At 37.5% G+C, this 18,016-nt stretch overlaps 1 protein-coding gene across 4 annotated transcripts; it reads left to right on the forward strand.

Annotated features, from left to right (window-relative positions):
• Positions 1 to 15,978, forward strand: LOC102313301 (deleted in malignant brain tumors 1 protein). 4 transcript variants are annotated; one of them, XM_005914369.3, is made up of 17 exons: positions 1 to 3,451; positions 4,477 to 4,554; positions 4,870 to 4,896; positions 5,002 to 5,313; positions 6,696 to 6,986; positions 7,098 to 7,412; positions 7,493 to 7,783; positions 9,205 to 9,519; positions 9,732 to 10,031; positions 10,546 to 10,845; positions 11,841 to 12,155; positions 12,735 to 13,043; positions 13,138 to 13,431; positions 13,519 to 13,854; positions 13,943 to 14,050; positions 14,997 to 15,081; positions 15,204 to 15,978. In XM_005914369.3, exons 2-17 carry the CDS (start codon positions 4,503 to 4,505, stop codon positions 15,349 to 15,351), a joined length of 3,798 nt encoding a protein of 1,265 aa, XP_005914431.1. In that variant the 5' UTR covers positions 1 to 3,451; positions 4,477 to 4,502; the 3' UTR covers positions 15,352 to 15,978. The 4 variants fall into 4 exon arrangements, with proteins under 4 accessions (XP_005914431.1, XP_005914430.1, XP_042082544.1 ...); XM_005914368.3 differs by lacking the exon at positions 1 to 3,451 and adding an exon at positions 3,477 to 4,361; XM_042226610.1 differs by lacking the exon at positions 1 to 3,451 and having other exon boundaries at positions 4,373 to 4,554.
• Positions 15,979 to 18,016: the final 2,038 nt, after the last annotated feature.

Below are 18,016 nucleotides of genomic sequence, written 5' to 3' on the forward strand. Positions count from 1 at the left end.
TTGAATTGAATTGAATTGAATTGAATTGAATAACTGTCACATGGTATTAAACAGAAGCTGTCAACTGAGCTCTTGAGTGGGAATTCATAATGAAGCAGTTTAATTTGTAGAATTAAGATGCTCTTCATGTTTTTGGCCACCAGATGCCACCAAAGAGGACTGTTGAAAACCGTTTAATAATTAACCCCTTTTCAATACAAGCTTCAATGCTTCAGAAAGCTTCATTTGCCCATCACTACTTAAAATGTGATATTGTATAATAGCCTAATGGAACAGAAGTGCTGTAGTTTGAACTTGCCCCCAACCACATCGCAAAGATGCTTGATTACATTACATTACTGAAACCAGTCATCAGAAGATGGGTACACTGAGGTCATAAGGGAATCGTTAGCAGCTACACTCAGGTATTCTTTGGTGTTTGAAAGCTGCACAACCGATGCTAAAGGTCCTAAAGTGTGCCAAAGTTCCCATATACCATTATACTACTAGCACCAGTCTGAATCGTTTATACAAGCAGGATGGATCTATGCAGTGATTTTCTCCTTTTCCCTATACCACATATTTTCCCTATACCACAGTAGGGTTTTGTTACAATCCCAGTAGATCAGCAGTTTCCGAAATAGTTAGACCATCCTGTCCGGCACCAACAACCATGTTCAAAGTCATTTAAATCCCCTTTCTTCCACATTCTGGTGCTTGGTTTGAACTTTGGGAGGCATGTCTCTTTCCCTAAAATGCACTAAGATGCAGCCATGTCAAAGGCTGATTAGATATTTGGATTGACCAGCAGTTGAACTGGTGTAGCTAACATAGTGATTGGTAAGTGTATCTGACTTTATTTTCTGTGGGGAAACTGCAGTGGCCGCTATTGGACTTGCCAAAAATGTTAGAACAATTCAAGCTGAAGTAGAGTGAGCATTTGAAAGTTAAAAATAGTTGCTAACTGTACAGTATTGCCTTTAATACATAATTTAAGGTCTTCAAAGTATTTGTCTTAAGGAAGTGCAAGGTCCTTACAACAGTCTAATATTAACACAAATCCAAGCCAATAACAAGATAAAAGTACTCCTTGCGCTGCAATTGCTGTTCTAATTATAACTCTGGTATATACACGCATTTCTACTTATTAGACTATTATCTTGTTTGTGACATGACCAGCCTGTTTATCAGACTGCACACAATGTCTTCTTTTTCAGGTAGCTTTGTGATGTAATTTCCTATCAGAGAACCTCAGATCCTGTAATAATTTACCCAAATGTCAATATGTGTTTAACCTGCTGTCCTTTCAAACTCCAGTATTCTCTAACACTAGTTTCAAATTCGGCCATTGACAAAGTTTGGAAATAGAAGATTGCCAAGACTCAGTTCAATTCATTGGGCCAGTTAGTACTTTCACGTTATTCACAGACTCTGGTTGTGCTGGCTACAACCCTTTTTTTCTTCTTCAAACAGTCCCTATAAGGACATTTTCACTGCATGCAAGCTTTTAACAGATGAACCAAGTACTTCCCTCTGAGGACTGTTTTATGTGTTACCAAGTCTGAGGCAATAAGACTTTGTAACAAATAATATAAAACTGAATAGACAAACAAATGTATCTATTTTTTTCTATCACTTTATTCCCACACATCCGACTGAAGATGCTAAACTCTGGTTTTGAAGTATAAAGAAATGAATGGAGAGTGTTATAGAAATACACACATGAATTTTAAAGTAATAAACCTACTATGTGACTTCATTTTATGCAATATGTGAAAACATAAGCATAGACTTTAGCCACAAGTCTAAGCACAACCACAAACCAAACAAAGCTGAAATATTTGGCCAGTCATCCACCCATTTTCTTAGCTATCACCAGTCTGTTGCAAAACGAATTAAGAGAGACAGAAAACCATTCTCACAAACACACCTATAGTCAATTTACAATTAACAGTTAACTTAACATGCATGTCTTTGAACTGTGGGACAAGACCAGAGTACCTCTAGAGAGGACACAAAGGAACATGCAAACTTCAAGATTCAAACCCATAAGTTTATTGCTGTGAGGGGACAATGATAACCTTTGCTAACCACATTGGATTTTTCTGTCTGACAAAAATTGATTCACAGTATATCATAGGATATACAAAAATAAGTCAGTGTGGAAAAGCTCACTGTAGCATCCACAAGTGCAGGTTAAAGCACTGCCATGCTAAGAAGAAGTCATCTATGAACAGTCTTATCTTGGTCAAAGCTCAATTAAAATAGACTAAGACAAAGTGGAATATTGGTCTTTGGTCAAAGGAATCAAAATTTTAAATTATTTTTGGAAAACATGGACAACACGTCCTCCAGACTAAAGAACAGAGGGACCATCCAGCTTGTTATGAACATTTAGTTCAAAAGCCCGCATCCCTGATGGTACAGGTTGCATTAGAGCCTATGGAATTGGCAGCTTGCAATGGAAACTCACCATCCGTGCAGTGAAAAGTAAACACTAGGTTTTAGAGCAACATATGCTCCCACCTAGACAATGTCTTTTTCAGGGTTAGGGTTAGGTAAGGCCTTGCATATGCCAGTGAAACACTGCTAAACGGCACGCTGCAACTATTACAACAGCATTGCTTCACTGCAGAAGAGTCCACATGCTGAACTACCTTTCACTACCTGAAAACATTTGAAACACACCATGAAATGAAAACTATAAAGATGACTCATGATTGTTGAGCAGCTATAATCCTATCAGACAAGAATGGGACAACTACTCATCTCCTCTTATTGCTCAATAGTTGCTCACGTCTCAAAAAAGCAGATAGGGCCATTTTTTTGTAGGATCCCCTCTTCTTTGAACAAAAGTATGTAAATGGCAACACACTGGAAACAAACCATCAACTTTCTTCTCAATATTTGACATTTTCCTTGTTAAAATGTTGTTTTCTTTCAGGAAAGCAAATATGAAGGAAAAGTAAGGAATACATTGAGAAACATAGGCTGGAAAAAGAGGAAGTTAAGATAATGTGACGGAAATTGCTCTGTGTGACAACAGATAACAAAATCAGCCAAAATCAACTAAAATGCTGAATGGACAAATTAATTAGGAAATAGCAAGTAAAGAATGAACACAGCGTTCTTAGAAAACAACAAAACATTTTATCGAAAGGTCATTTTAAAGCAATGATTAGTCATCAATTTCTTATTAATCTGACTAACTAAAGTAATATATGCTTTTAGTATTTACAACAAAAGAAGAAAAGATTTATAAGACTGACTGAGACTCAGAGTTTCACAACAGGAAGTGCTTTGCATACCAAATCCCAGATGAGAACGCCTTGAATAATAAAATACAGGACAAGAACTGGGTCTGAACAGTTTAGTGAAGGAACAAACTTCAGCAAGTTGAGATCTGGTATCTCAAACCAGAGTTATTCTTCATTATACTGATGAACAAAACCTACAATAATCTATTTTAAAGGTAAGAACATTATTTGCAAAATATATTCAAATAGCTTATTTAAAGTTTAAAGTTTGGTTCATCTAACATAACAAAATACTTCTTTCTTATGCTGTGTTAGATGTACAGAGAGGAGAATAGAGATATCCTGCACAATAATCCAGGTTCAGAATATCACACTGTAAGCACAAAGTGCCAAATCAGCATTAATATATGATATATATGAAAATTGAAATTCCACTAACATGTGTAAAAGTTATTGTGATACTGAAAACAACTATAATTAAGCTGTGTATTCAAGTCAAATATCTGAAATCAGCTTTTGTCTTGAGGCTTCCTAAGAGAATCTGTGATGTAGAATTTTTTATTTTGTTTTATTAAAAAAAAAGGTTGTATGCACATGAGTTCATCCTGCTTAGTGGAATTAAATAAAAGGATTGTTGCAACATGTACAAATGAAAGATGAAAGCACTGCTGTGAATGATAACCAGAGGTGGGAGGAGGCAGGTAAAGAGGGTGGTCAGTGGTCAAGTTCACCAATCGATATTTCACAAAAATCGTCCCTGTGATCTCTATTTCCCAATTATCTATGTTGCGTGCAAAAATAATTCTTACTGTTATAATTCTTTTCCAGCATAATGTTAAATTGTTGTTTCTCTTTCTGCTCAATTTCACACCTGTTTTTATTTAAATAGTAATGTAGGCATTGTGTAAAAAACAAAATCCCCTCTCATCATCTCCCCTTTAATGATTGATCAAAATGTCAACATGGATCCAGTTTGCAGTCCAAGTCCAGGTGGTCCCTTTTGATTCATAACAATTACTGGATATGTTCATGGGGCTTTTATCCTTAGGGTATTTCAAACATGAGCAAGTTCGTTTAAATTTTGATTTCATTTTAACAGTGTTCTAGACATTGTGAATTTAAAAGGTAAGAGGACTATATGATCACCTTCTGGATAAAAACAAAAGGGCTTTAAAAAGCTTTTCTAAACACAGGAGGAGACGTAAAGCCACTGTTTTTATTTTACAAAAATATTTTACAGCATTTGATCAACACTGAAGACCAAATATGATCCTCATTTCGGATGAAAAACGACATTTTGTTTTTTACTTGTCTCTTGGTAAGTTACTGGAGGTTTTTTCTCAGTCTGACTTCTTGTGTTTTTTCTTGAGTGGACATAGTTTGATTGCTTGTTAACATCATAAGTGACCAATGGGAGTTTTAGTGTCTGCACTGAAATACTCCTGGATGACTGAACGTGTTAAATATGCTTTACTGGATCAATTAGAAAATATTCCAGACTGTTCCATATTTATAATATATTTCACATATTATAGCTATGACTGCAGTATAGGCTGTTAACTGAAGGATATATCTAGATTTACATATCAGGCCTGTCAGGCTTAATCACATCATTTTGCTATTTCTGCTGCAGGCCTCTTGAGTTTTCTACAGTTTACTGGTCAGTAAGTAACACACAAATATTTAAAAAATAATAATTGTAATGGCTTTATGGCCAAGGCGACACATTGTGCATCCTATGTGGTTTTGCTTTTCTCATATCCAGAATGTGAGAAAATGAGGCTGGTCGGACCTTCGCGTTGCTCTGGTAGAGTGGAGATCTTCTACCAAGACAGTTGGGGAACTGTCTGTGATGATCAGTGGAGCATGGCCAATGCTGAGGTGGTGTGTCGAGAGCTAAACTGTGGGGCAGCTATGGAGGCCAAAAAAGGTGCTTTCTTTGGACAGGGAAAAGATGAGATCTGGTTGGATGATGTACAGTGTGTTGGCCATGAGTCTTCCATCCTTAAGTGTCAACACAGACCTTTTGGGCAAAATAACTGTGGCCATAGTGAAGATGCAGGAGTGGTCTGTTCAGGTAAGCCTAAATAATGTTTGACTTCAGATGTGAGGTTTAACTTTATCAAATAGCATTTTCTCAAAGAAGATGTTTGTGTATTTGTTTTTCCTTATACACATGTATTAAGAACTTTACTTTAGCTTCAAAAATAATATCGTTTTGATGAATTCAACATGTTTACATATGATTTTTTTTAAAGATGAAACAAGCAACACATGAAATGTTACACTAGTTGAGAAGGTGGATTTTGTCATTCTCGGACAATCTGGCTGTTTCCACTATTCTCTGATTTTTCTGCTAAGCTAAGCAAGCACTGTACTAACCATTATCATTACCACTGACAGCAGTCACGTAGAATTCCTTCATATGAGCAAGGTGTCAGCTCAGCAAAACCCCCAAATGTCCCTCTCCATGAAATGTGGAACTGTAGTTGAAATTGAGAAATACTGCACAACTAAAAAAACAGCTAACACAGCACTTGTGTTAGTCTGCGGCATTATAGTATCTCTTGTTTTAAGTTCCTCTGTGATTATATTTCTGTGAAACAAAAATATAACTGATAAAACTGAATTTTACATATTGCTGTAGAAACCATCATAACCCTGTATAAATTGTAACATGCAATCATGTGTTCATGTGTTTGGTATTAAAATACAGACAGCTATCTGTGTATATTATAGAGAAGATTCATTTATTTGCACAAAATATGAGTACAGATTTTATCACACAATCACAAACATCCATTTTTAGTCTTTTGTTCTTGCCATGTCCAACTAAAGAGGTAATAATGTTTTCCTCCAATTTTTTGGACTACTGAAGTAGTTCACACCAGGAATTTGATATTTAATAGATTTATTATGTGTTGATACTTGCTATAAAGATTTAAAGGTTGTGAAGGCCTACATTTAAAGCATATTTTACAGTGTGCAATGTAACATGTACAATATATGCATTCATATACACAAGACTATAATGATATATAATAATAATAATAGTACTAATAATAACATATACATTAATATACACAAAATAAATATTTCTAATCTTTATTACAAACATTTATTTTTGCCCTTAATGTCTAGTGAAAGTGTCAAATGAAAACAGGTAAATTAACAATTTGGCTTACTGGGAAGTACACGTATACCTATTACTGATCACTGATTACTAAGCAAATCAGCTTAAACAAACAAGATAAACCTGTTTGATGGTGATAGCTGACTCCAGTTTTGATTCTGGCCTTAACCAACCAGCTCCTGGCCAAGAAGGCTTTAAAATTAGCAAGCTAACTTAGCAAAAAAACTTCCATCCATCCATCCATATTATTTAACACCGACTTACCTCTTAGTTTTATATTTAAGAGATATTCGTTATTACATTTTTTTTATTAACATCATTTACAGAAAATGTGCGGTTTACAAATGGAACCACTCGTTGTAATGGCAGAGCGGAAGTCTACCATGATGGTCAGTGGAAAAAAGTTTGCAGTGACTGGGGCAAAGAAGCAGCTCAGGTGGTGTGCCGAGAGGGCGGCTGCGGTGATCCTCTCCCTCAGACCGAAACACCCTATTTTGGAGAAGCACGTGACCTCACCGCAGTCAAAGCCATCTGCTCTGGAAATGAGACCTCTGTCTCACAGTGCTCAGTTCTAAAAGTCAATGAAAGTTGTGAAGATGCTACTGTTGTCTGTGGAAGTAAGTCACATTTGTGCCCACAAAACTATCACTAATTTGTTGTAAACTGACACTGTTAGACTGTCCCCTTGCTGAATAAACTTACCCTCAACATTTTTTTTAACCCAACAGACAGTCAACCCATTCGGCTTGTGAATGGGACTAATCGCTGCTCTGGTAGAGTGGAAATCTACTATAATTCACAATGGGGAACAGTCTGTGATGACAGATGGGGGATGCAAGAAGCAACTGTGGCATGTCGAGAGATGAACTGTGGCAATGCTCTCTCAGTCAAGTACAAGGCTTACTTCGGGAGAGGCCAGGATCAGGTTTGGTTGGATGATATTGAGTGCACTGGTCATGAGAAGTCCCTTGCTCAATGTCCTCACAGAGGTTTTGGTGAACATGACTGTGACCACAATGAAGATGCTGGTCTCGTGTGCTCAGGTAACACAGGCTCTATTCTGTTTGTTGCTCAAAACTGAGTTTTAAAGAAATTCTTAACAACACCAAATTTTGCTTTGCAGAAACAGTCAGATTGATAAATGGGACTGATGGCTGTTCTGGCAGACTGGAAGTTTTCCATGACGGCCGATGGGGGAAACTTTGTAATAATAACTGGAGCCCTAAAGAAGCTACAGTTGTGTGTAAGGAGCTCAACTGTGGAGTGCCAATAAAATCCCAAAACAACTTCTTTTTTGGTGACAGCTCACTGCGAGGGTTCACAAGTACATGCACTGGTAATGTGAGCACTATCAGCCAATGTCAACTGCAAGAACACATGGGATCATGTGCAGGTGTTTCTCTCGCATGTGCAGGTAAGAGACTAAAGATACAGATAAATTGTGCCACCATTTTCCAAGGATAGCAAGCATCATGTTTGATTATTTAAGAAGAATAGCTTTTGTCCATTATCTTTTTTTTACTAATTGTTTACCAGTAAATTAAATTAAAGGTTCGAGGCTCATCAGAAATAATAAATCTACCAACCCAGTGGTAGACACTGACAAGTTAAAGATAACATAATGGTTTCTAGTTATGCATTTAGTAATTTATAAAGGCAAAGGTCATTTGTATTATAAGAAAATATTGAGTGAATAAGAATAGTAGGGAACAGTATAAATGTGGACGTGGCCCAGGTGGATACAAAGTACAACTTTGGATGGATACAAAGTATAACTTTGGATGGATACAAAGTTATACTTTGTATCCATCCAACTTCCATCGCTGATCAATTCCTGAAACTTTGATGTAACGTGGATGTGGCCCAGGTGGATACAAAGTATTACTTTGGATGGATACAAAGTTGTATCCATCCAAAGTTATACTTTGTATCCATCCAAAGTTATACTTTGTATCCACCTGGGCCACATCCACGTTACATCAAAGTTTCAGGAATTGCTCAGCGATGGAAGTTCATGCCATGAAGCTCCTAGCACACAGTTGTTGTGCTGACTTTAATGCTAGAGGTCTGGAACAGTTATTAAGTCAGCAGAACACATTAAACTATCCTACAACACTATCCTAGCTAATATAACCCTTGGGGTTCATGTGTGGACACTCAGCAAACCTACAGTGGGCTGCCTACATGGGACCACACTGTGGTCAGAACATGTGCCATGTCTCCTCCCATGCCCAAACCAGGAATATTTGCTTTTTAGCAAAACATATAAACCACTACCCTTTGGAGTCACTTGCTCTCAAAGAGAAAAAAGTTCAGATCCTATCAAACAAGTTTGTCTGTCTCTATAAACACATCTAGAGTGAAAAGAAGTGAGTGAAGAAGAAATGGTCAATGCATTATGGGCAACTTCCAGCAGCCCAGGTCTACGGCAACATAACTAAAGAGCATTTAGGCTTACCTGATCTAGCCGTAACTATAACTTTTAACAAAATAGGAAAGCTTTTAGTCCAATCTTAAAAACAGATAGGGTGTCTGTCTCTTGAATCCAAACTGGGAGCTGGTTCCACAGGAGAAAGGGGGCAGAAAGCTGAAGACTCTGCCTCCCATTCTACTTTTAAATATCCTAGAAATCACAAATAAGCCAGTAGTCTGAGGGAGAAGTGCTTTATTGGGCGGGTATTGTACTATGAGGTCTTTAACATAAGAGGGTCCCTCATTATTCAAAATGAATAATGAGTCTGTTTTTTACAATATGCATGTAACTGCATGTAGCTTAATAGAATCAATTTGAAAGTTTGTAATATTTATTGGTAATGCCTTAATGTGTGCCCTCAGGTCAACCACCACTAAGGCTTGTGAACGGCACTGACCGATGCTCTGGCCGAGTGGAGATTCTGCATGACGGCCAGTGGGGAACAGTGTGTGATGATGAATGGGACTTCAGAGATGCTGAGGTGGTGTGCAGAGCCATGGACTGTGGAACACCTCAGACTGCCAAATCCAGTGCCTTCTTTGGTGAAGGCCAAGGATTGATCTGGCTTGATGATGTCAACTGTCTAGGTAACGAGACGTCACTTGTGCACTGCAGACGTTCCTCCTTTGGAGAAAATAACTGCGGTCATGGTGAAGATGCAGGAGTGATTTGTTCAGGTACAAACTGTTGATGTTTCATTTCATACAATGCCTTCTTTTTACTTTTAGATGTTATTTTGTTTTGTTTTTTCTGATTAGCATTTTATTATAAATTATACTGTAGTTATTTCTACAACACTAATAAGAATATCACATGGATTTCAATGAATTCACTTTTTCTTTCATATGAACACCAGCTCATTGCTGATTTTCTCCTCTTTGCTTTGTAGCTACCATTCGACTAATCAATGGGACTGACATGTGCTCAGGAAGGGTGGAGGTCCACCATGGTGAACACTGGTCACCAGCACTTAATGTCAACTGGGGGAGGAATGAAGCTACAGTGGTGTGCAGAGAGATGAATTGTGGAGATCCTGTCAAGATGTCAGGGTCATTTGGTCAAGGTGAAGATCTGAGAGGGTACGAGATCCATTGTAGTGGTAGAGAGACCTCTCTCACACAGTGCTCATTTAGAGACTATAGCAGATCTGCCACGAACCGTGTTGAAGAAGCCTCTGTGGTATGCTCAGGTAAGACTTTATGTCAAATTAAATTAGAGTTTCAAAATGTAAGTGAATCAATGATAGCCTTCTTAAAAATATTAAATATAAGTGGTTCCAATTAATGTGTTGATGCAAACAACCAGACAGATATTTTTTCATAGTTGAAACCCATGTGTTGATGCATCTGGTACCAATACCAAAATCATGGTCGCTATGTTCAGACATGTGAGCTATACCTGAGCATGTACTCTAAGAAGGTCACTAGGATCAGGCAAGCCAACGTACACACAGATGTATAAGCACACAAAATAATTAGCCTGCAACTTTGTAAAGCAACAATGAAATACATAGTTATCTCATCATCTGTTCAGATGATTAACCTCCTCTTCAAACAGCAGGTGTAAGTATCATGAATTCAGACGCACAGACACTGAAACTTAACAAAGGCTAAGACAATGTAAACAGGATTTAGTGTTTCTGTTTCTGACCTGGCCCCTAAGTTGGATTTCACGTACATTAATTTGAAAACAATGATTTTCAGGTAACGTGAGATTAAATGGTGGATCCACTCGTTGCGATGGAAGAGTAGAATATTTTGATCAAAACCAGTGGGGGACTGTGTGTGCTGAATCCTGGGACATGAATGATGCAACAGTGGTGTGCAAACAGTTGGATTGTGGGAGGCCCCATAAGCTTCTTCAGCTTGGCCCTGGTACAGGACAGACCTGGAATGATCAAATTGAATGCAATGGAAGAGAGTCTACATTGACTCAGTGTCCACAAAGACCATATCCAGACAGGACTTGCAACAACACTGTATTGGCTGGTGTTTTCTGCACAGGTAAGAGAAAAGCATACAATAAAGCCTGTGAAACTATGTGAAATGTCAATAAAAACAGAATTCAGAAATGTGAGAATCTTATAAATCCATGGTTGATTCACAATAGAACCTAGAAAACACCAAAATTTGACATTCTTCTGGAAAAGCATTGATGACTATGAAATTAGCAGCTTACAAATCTGGAAAGAATCAAAATGCTGCATATAAGTTTTAAAGCAACATGTGTTTCCATGCAAGATGATGTTTATATCTGGGAACGCTTTGAGCAGTTGGAAATATAGCAAATATTTTTCTTACATTTTGTCAGTTGAAATATTTGATTTTTTTTTCCATGGTTCTATTGTGAATAAAATATTTTCTTACTGAATTCTGTTTTCACTTAGATTTTAAACAGTGTCCCAACTTTAGGAATTAGATTTGTACAAAAAATGCCAGAATGTAATGTCGGCAGCTCTTCTGAATTTAAATAATGTACAATATATCCCAAAAGGCTGATTCTGTTCATTTGCACGTAGCGTTTTCAGTGGGAGAAACATTTCGTCACTCATCCAAGTGACTTCTTCAGTCTCAGCAGACTGCAGGTCTCCTCAGCCTTATAAACAGAACATGATGAGGTCCATTCCTTGATCATTAATATTTGATCAGTGGTTGTTGATCAACGGTCATGACAATTTGCTTTTTAATTATCAAAGAATTGACCTCGCAGCTCATTGTTCAGTTGTGCTGGTTTCAGTTATTATGCAATGTACTGTTTATAAGACTGGGGAAACCTGCAGTCAGCTGAGACTGAAGAAGTCACTTGGATGAGTAACGAAATGTTTCTCCCTCTGAAAACGTTACGTCCAGATGAACAGAATAAACCTTTTGGGATTTACTTAGCTGGATGATTGAGCATGCATCAAGACAGTGTACAATATACCTAAACACATCACAGTTATTTTGTTGATTATTCTTCCACACCTGTGGCTACATTTTTGGTTTACTTGACTTCACAGGAAGCTTGGCTATCCGGGTGGCTAACAGTAACGATGAGTGCTCTGGAAGAGTGGAGGTACGTCATGGCGAGCAGTGGCACACAGTGTGTGACACGGACTGGACTCTAAGTAAAGCTCAAGCAGTTTGCGAGACGCTGGAGTGTGGACGTGCCATGAATGCTCCTGGTGCTGCTTTTCACGGCCCAGGCAGTGGACCAGTGGTGGAGGCTAGCTCTTCATGCTTTGATAATGTGACATCTCTTCAGCAATGCTCAGTCAAAGGTTTTACAAGAGCAACCTGCGGGCATGAACATGATGCTGGTGTTCTCTGTGCAGGTAAAGACTTTTATCATTGTGTGTTCAAAATTCTCAGATATTTTTTCCTAACATCAAAGACAGTATAAAAGATGAATGTAGCTCCAAGTGTCACCAACTGGTTTGTGAAGTCCTATTGTGGAGCCTTGAGATGACTCTTTTTTCGTAGTCACCATCTTGGTGTTTTAAACTAGAGGTGATGAGAAACAGGCTGTTTGAACTGGGAAACCACATGCTAATGACATAATTGTAGCTAATGTAATTACCGGATTTGACCAAGTAATGTGTTACATTATCGCGTTACTGGGAAATGTAATGTGATTACAGTTATTTTGAAACCCGTTAAATGAACAGCACTGCTTATCTTACTCTATAGATTAAAAAGCAAAATGTAAAACATATTAAAATGTTAAAGTGACTTTTTATTTTCAATCAAAGTCACTAATAAACTATATAATATAAGTAATATTATACTTCAGTATTTTGTTATTAGTTGAAAAAGTCTGTATATGAGCTATATGATTCATGTATTAATACAAAAATATTATTTTAAGGACTTTCCTTTGCACTTGTATTCACTCTTTCTGCTCTGTTATGCAGCACAAGTCCGGTTGGTGGGTGGCTCAGGTGAATGCTCCGGCAGAGTGGAGGTCTTCTATAAAGGACAGTGGGGAACTGTGTGTGATGACGATTGGGAAATGAGCGATGCCGATGTAGTATGCAGACAGCTTGGTTGCGGTCATGCCGTTTCAGCACCTGCAAGTGCCCATTTTGGTAGAGGCAGTGGCCCTATATGGCTGGATAACGTGGAATGCTCAGGCCAAGAGTCTGCACTTTCACACTGTTCACATCCTGGTTTTGGACAAAATAACTGTGGGCATGGTGAAGATGCCAGTGTTATCTGCTTAGGTAAGAGACATAGCTCATTTTGAACTAACAAATGATCTCATTGCTTGTAAGAATACCGTGTTGGCAGTTACACAACATTAATTTTCTCTTTTAGGTGCTCTGCAGAAGCCTGAAATCACGATCAACCCTGGGGTAGAGGTAAACTGGGGTGACAAAGTTGAAATTACCTGCACGCTACTAACAGAACACATGGGCGGTACATTTCTCCTGAAAAAAACCCAAGGGTCATTTCAAATGGAGAAATTCTCAGATCAAGCTTCTGCAACCTTTGTCTTCCCTAAAGTGGACTTTAGTCAGAAGGGTTCATACTACTGTGAATATCAAAAGAAAATGGCCAATCAAATCATCTACTATCCTCAAGGAATTCCTGCTGACCTCTCTGTTGTAGGTCAGTGAATATCATGCACAGTTTTTGTATACTTGTTGGAAATTTGACTTTTTCTAATATATATTTATATATTTATATTGTTTGCAGTTAAACTGGAAAAACCCAGCATCTCCCTGGTGTCCCCCCATGCAATGGTGGTCTACAGTCCCGACAAAGTATCAGTCACCCGAGGCAGCACCTTCTCCGTCACTTGCTCTATTCATTCCATTTACTCTAGAGGTTTCTTCAGTTTGACAAATTTAAACACGAACAATACCGAAACAATGTCAGCATTTGGCTACTCAGTCTTATACCTGGCCACTTTTGAGCTCCCTTCAGTAGATTTTAAAGACCAAGGATCGTATACGTGTCACTACAGCGTTAACATCTCTGCAATGTCCTTCTCTTCTGCTCCTTCAAGGAAACTTTATATCTCCGTTACCTGTAAGATCTGAAATTGAAAACAATAAATATATATTACTTTATATATTATTTATATGGTTATTGTTACTAACTATTTTTATTCCTACAGCACCCTCATCTTCTTCAGTTGTCGCAGCTGTTGTGGGTGTGCTAGTAGTTTTGCTACTCCTCGTGGTTATTATTTTCCTGGTCTGGAGAAAGAAGTGGGGGGTTTCTGGTAAGAAACAGTTTTTATAACTCCATTATCCTCTTTTTTATGATACATATTGTCTTTGAAAGTGCTCTAAACTATTTTGATGTTATCAATGGACAAAATCTACTATGCATAACGTATGAGGTGGCACTTGTAGAGATGAATGTACTCATTATTATTTAGGTATTTTAAAGCAACTTTGGAGTCCTTGTTTTGATTTTATAAACACCAGCATTATTCTGTGGTAAACCCACTGAAAATCTTTCAATTGAGCAGTGCTCAGTCACATCAAACTGGTTAAGGAACTACTTTACTACTAAACCTTTTCAACTTTATTTCAGAAAATTCACTAAATTGTACCTCTGGGATTAATAACTCATAAAAAGTTATAATATCAACAATACCTTCACTTTTCTCAATCACATCTGTAAGGCAGAAAACTGTGAGAAGAGTACGCAAAGTGAAACACTGAAAAGACACACACAGCTTACTTTTTGTGATTTAAATATCGACATGGCTTAACATGTCATATTTTGTAGTTTAGCTGAGGTTGTAGTTAGATCATTTTAAGATCTGATAAAGACTGGATTATTTCCATTATGTCTTGACAAGTAAAACCTTTGAACTAAAAGAAGGTGCACTTTCTTTTTCACATGACTGTAAGTGGCAATATGTTGGCTGTCTCACCTTCATCATTTGTTAGAGATATTTATATTTACCGTACTTTCCAGACCAGTTGGTGTGATATGCATAACTTCTGAGAGTGAATTTACACTGAAACAACAGAATCTCATAACCAGTGCATTGTTGCTCACTGTCTTCTTGAGGTGTAACTGAGCAACTGATTACACTGTTATCAACTTTATTTCGTGTTGATCCTCAGCAGCACCTTGAATCAGTTCATTGGTTCACTCCAATGTTAAAAAAAAAATGACTGCTAACGTTATGGTGATGTTTGCTCCATTTTCAGAAGTCATTGTTCAGTTTAGTAACAGATTTGGAGCAGCAATAAAACAAGAAATGGAGGACAAAACCACTGTAGCCCTTGATGAAAGGTAAGGGGAAAAAATGAAACATGCATTTCAAACATGCACAAATATTTTGAATTTAAGAAAGTTTAAAAAATATATGATATGATTATAATTGCCAATTTTGTGCTCTTTGTTCTCTCCTTCAGAGAGAGGAATAACCAACTGTATGAGCCATGCACTCCCAGCCCAGAACAGAGTAAAACTGATGCAGATACTGATAGCAATGCTGAGAGGGCACCCGAAGACCTGGCTGGAAAAGTGTGTTATGAGCTTGAACCTCTTGTTGTTTCATGATAACATGTATGAAAACATAACCTCAGTAATGTGGTTTTAGTAAATATAAAGAGGAGTATAACAGTAGGCTAAAAAGCAGAACTTTAGTGAAATATTTGCAAAAAGTTTCATTTCTCTTTTGACATCTAAACCACATCCATAGTGATGTTGCAATGACCTACTCTGAACCATAGTTTTCAACGCAAAAGCAAAGTGACTACCAAACTATTTCAGATCAGCAAAATAAACACTTTCATTCTGTGTGAAGTTGCTCTTTAGGACTGTTTAAGGATTGTCGGTTTTTTTAAATTCTTTTTTCAACAAATAATTCATAAATCTTCAGACTTTGTTTCATTAAACCTGAGCTGTTTCCAGTCTTTTAAGAGAACTTTAAATGATTTGTTTAAAATAACATGTATGCTTATCCTGTCAGAGTATTCCTCTTTCATGCAAAAGTCTTTTTCACGTGTTTTTATTTGGTAATTTTTGTCTTCACTGAGTGATTCTCACACTTCAAGGTTCAAGGACTTTTACGAAGATGCCTATTATGAATATCTTGTTTGACTTTAACACTGACTATATTTCATGATGAGTTGCTTTTTCTTTCTTAATCTTTTCTGGTATAAGAATAAATATGTACTTCATATACAACATGGGTCATTTGTTATACATGGGCCATTTGCACATCATAATTTAATTATCATAATCACAGATTAAATATATACTTTATAGAGGTCCTTCAAGTATCAAAGAGTATCAAAACTGACTATATCAATAGCGTATCATTAGTCGATACTGGAAAAATATATAACTTACACATTTCATTAAATGTAAATATTTAGGTTGTACATAACTTTTGTGTAAAATTCTCATTGTAATTTAAAAATATCTCAGTAAACCTTTGGTCAAAATACATTTATAGATTAAATAAGATACATAAAGTACAATATATTTAGATTAACAAAATTTAAAGTGCCAAATGGAGAAGTCTGAAGAAGTCACTTGGATAAGTGACGAAATATTTCTCCCACTGAAAATGCCTCGGTATTTACTGGGATTTACTTACCTGGATGATTGAGCATGCATCAAGACATTTTGGATTTTAGTTTTTAAAGAACATTTTTTTTATTTTGCAATTTTTTTAATGGTGTTTATTCCTGTTTTCCTTCTCTGGGAATAAACCTTTACTGATTGGACCTGCTGAGTCTGTGCCCTGGGTTCTGATTCGCTTGCTCCCCCCTTGTGTTAAAGAACCTCCTGGTGTGACATTTAGGCCCACCAGCTTTAGTGTCTATGTACACACTGTACTACCAAGTATTCAGTCACCTGTCCAAATCATTGAATTCAGGTGTTTCAAACACTTCCATGGCCACAGGTGAATAAAATCAAGCACCTAGGAATGCACATTGCTTCTACAAAGATTTGTGAAAGAACGGGTATGAATGAGCTCGGTGCAACAAGTCCATTCATGGAATTTCCTCACTACTAAATATTCCATTCAACTGCTAGTGGTATTATAACAAAGTGGAAGTGATTACAGCAATTAAATTAGGCCATATAAAATCAGAGAGTGTGGTCAGTGGATGCTGAAGTGCACAGAGGTCCCCATCTTTCTGCAGAGTCAATCACTACAGACCTCCAAAGTTCATGTGGCACCCAAGCTATACATTACCAAGTGAAATGCAAAGCGTCAGTTGCAGTGGTTTAAAGCACGTCACCGTTGAACTCTAGAGCAGTGGAGATGTGTTCTCTGGAGGGACACTTCTCCGTCTGGCAAACCAATGGACGAGTCTGGGTTTGACACTTCCCAGCAGAATGGTACTTGTCAAAGTTTTGTTGAGTGGGGTTGTTGGTCGAGTTGGTTGGCTCCTTAGTTCCAGTGAAAGGAACTCCTAATGCTTCAGCAAACCAAGACATTTTTGGACAGTTTCATCCTCCCAACTTTGAGGAAATAGTTTGTGGATGGCCTCTTCCTGTTCCAACATGACTGCACACCAGTGCACAAAGCAAGGTCCGTAAAGACATGGATGAGTAAGTATATGAAGTCAAAGGCTTCATATGTGTGTATAGTTTTCTAGTTGATTAACAATTGTTTTGGGTAAACTCACAAGTGTCCTAGTGACAACCAAGGTGAGCATGCATACAGGGCTAAATGAAATCCTGGCAACTTTTTGTCTGTTATTTAGTGCTTTTACTTTACAAGCCAAAATTTGTCTGTAACACAACTTACGCAGTTGTGTAAAAGGTACAATAGTTACCTGTGAACTTTGATGAAATGAAAGTGCCTAAGGAAATGTAGCAATGTGGTTATCTATCAATCTATGTGTGTGTATACATGTTTAGACATCTTTATGAGGACGGGAAATTGGCTTGCCACTATACTTGTAGGGGGACAAAATGCCTGTCAGTTTGAAGGCATTTTTGAGGCTCAAAATGTAGCTTTAGTGTCAGGGTTACAATTAGTTTATTGTTAGGTTTAGGCTAAGGATTAGGGCAACACATTCATTCTTGATGGTTACGGTTAGGGTAACCGGCTAGGGAAAGCATTATGTTAAATAGATGTCCTCACTAAGATATGAAATAGAGTGTGTGTGTTTGTGTACTTGACTGGTTTCACAACTGAAGTAGACAGGCCACAACTCGAAGTGCACTCAGTCCTGTAGGTGTGTCCTTGCAGACAGGTAAG

Source organism: Haplochromis burtoni, unplaced genomic scaffold, assembly GCF_018398535.1.
Source record: "Haplochromis burtoni strain Fernald_Lab_line unplaced genomic scaffold, NCSU_Asbu1 Contig_8, whole genome shotgun sequence".
NCBI lineage: Eukaryota > Metazoa > Chordata > Actinopteri > Cichliformes > Cichlidae > Haplochromis > Haplochromis burtoni.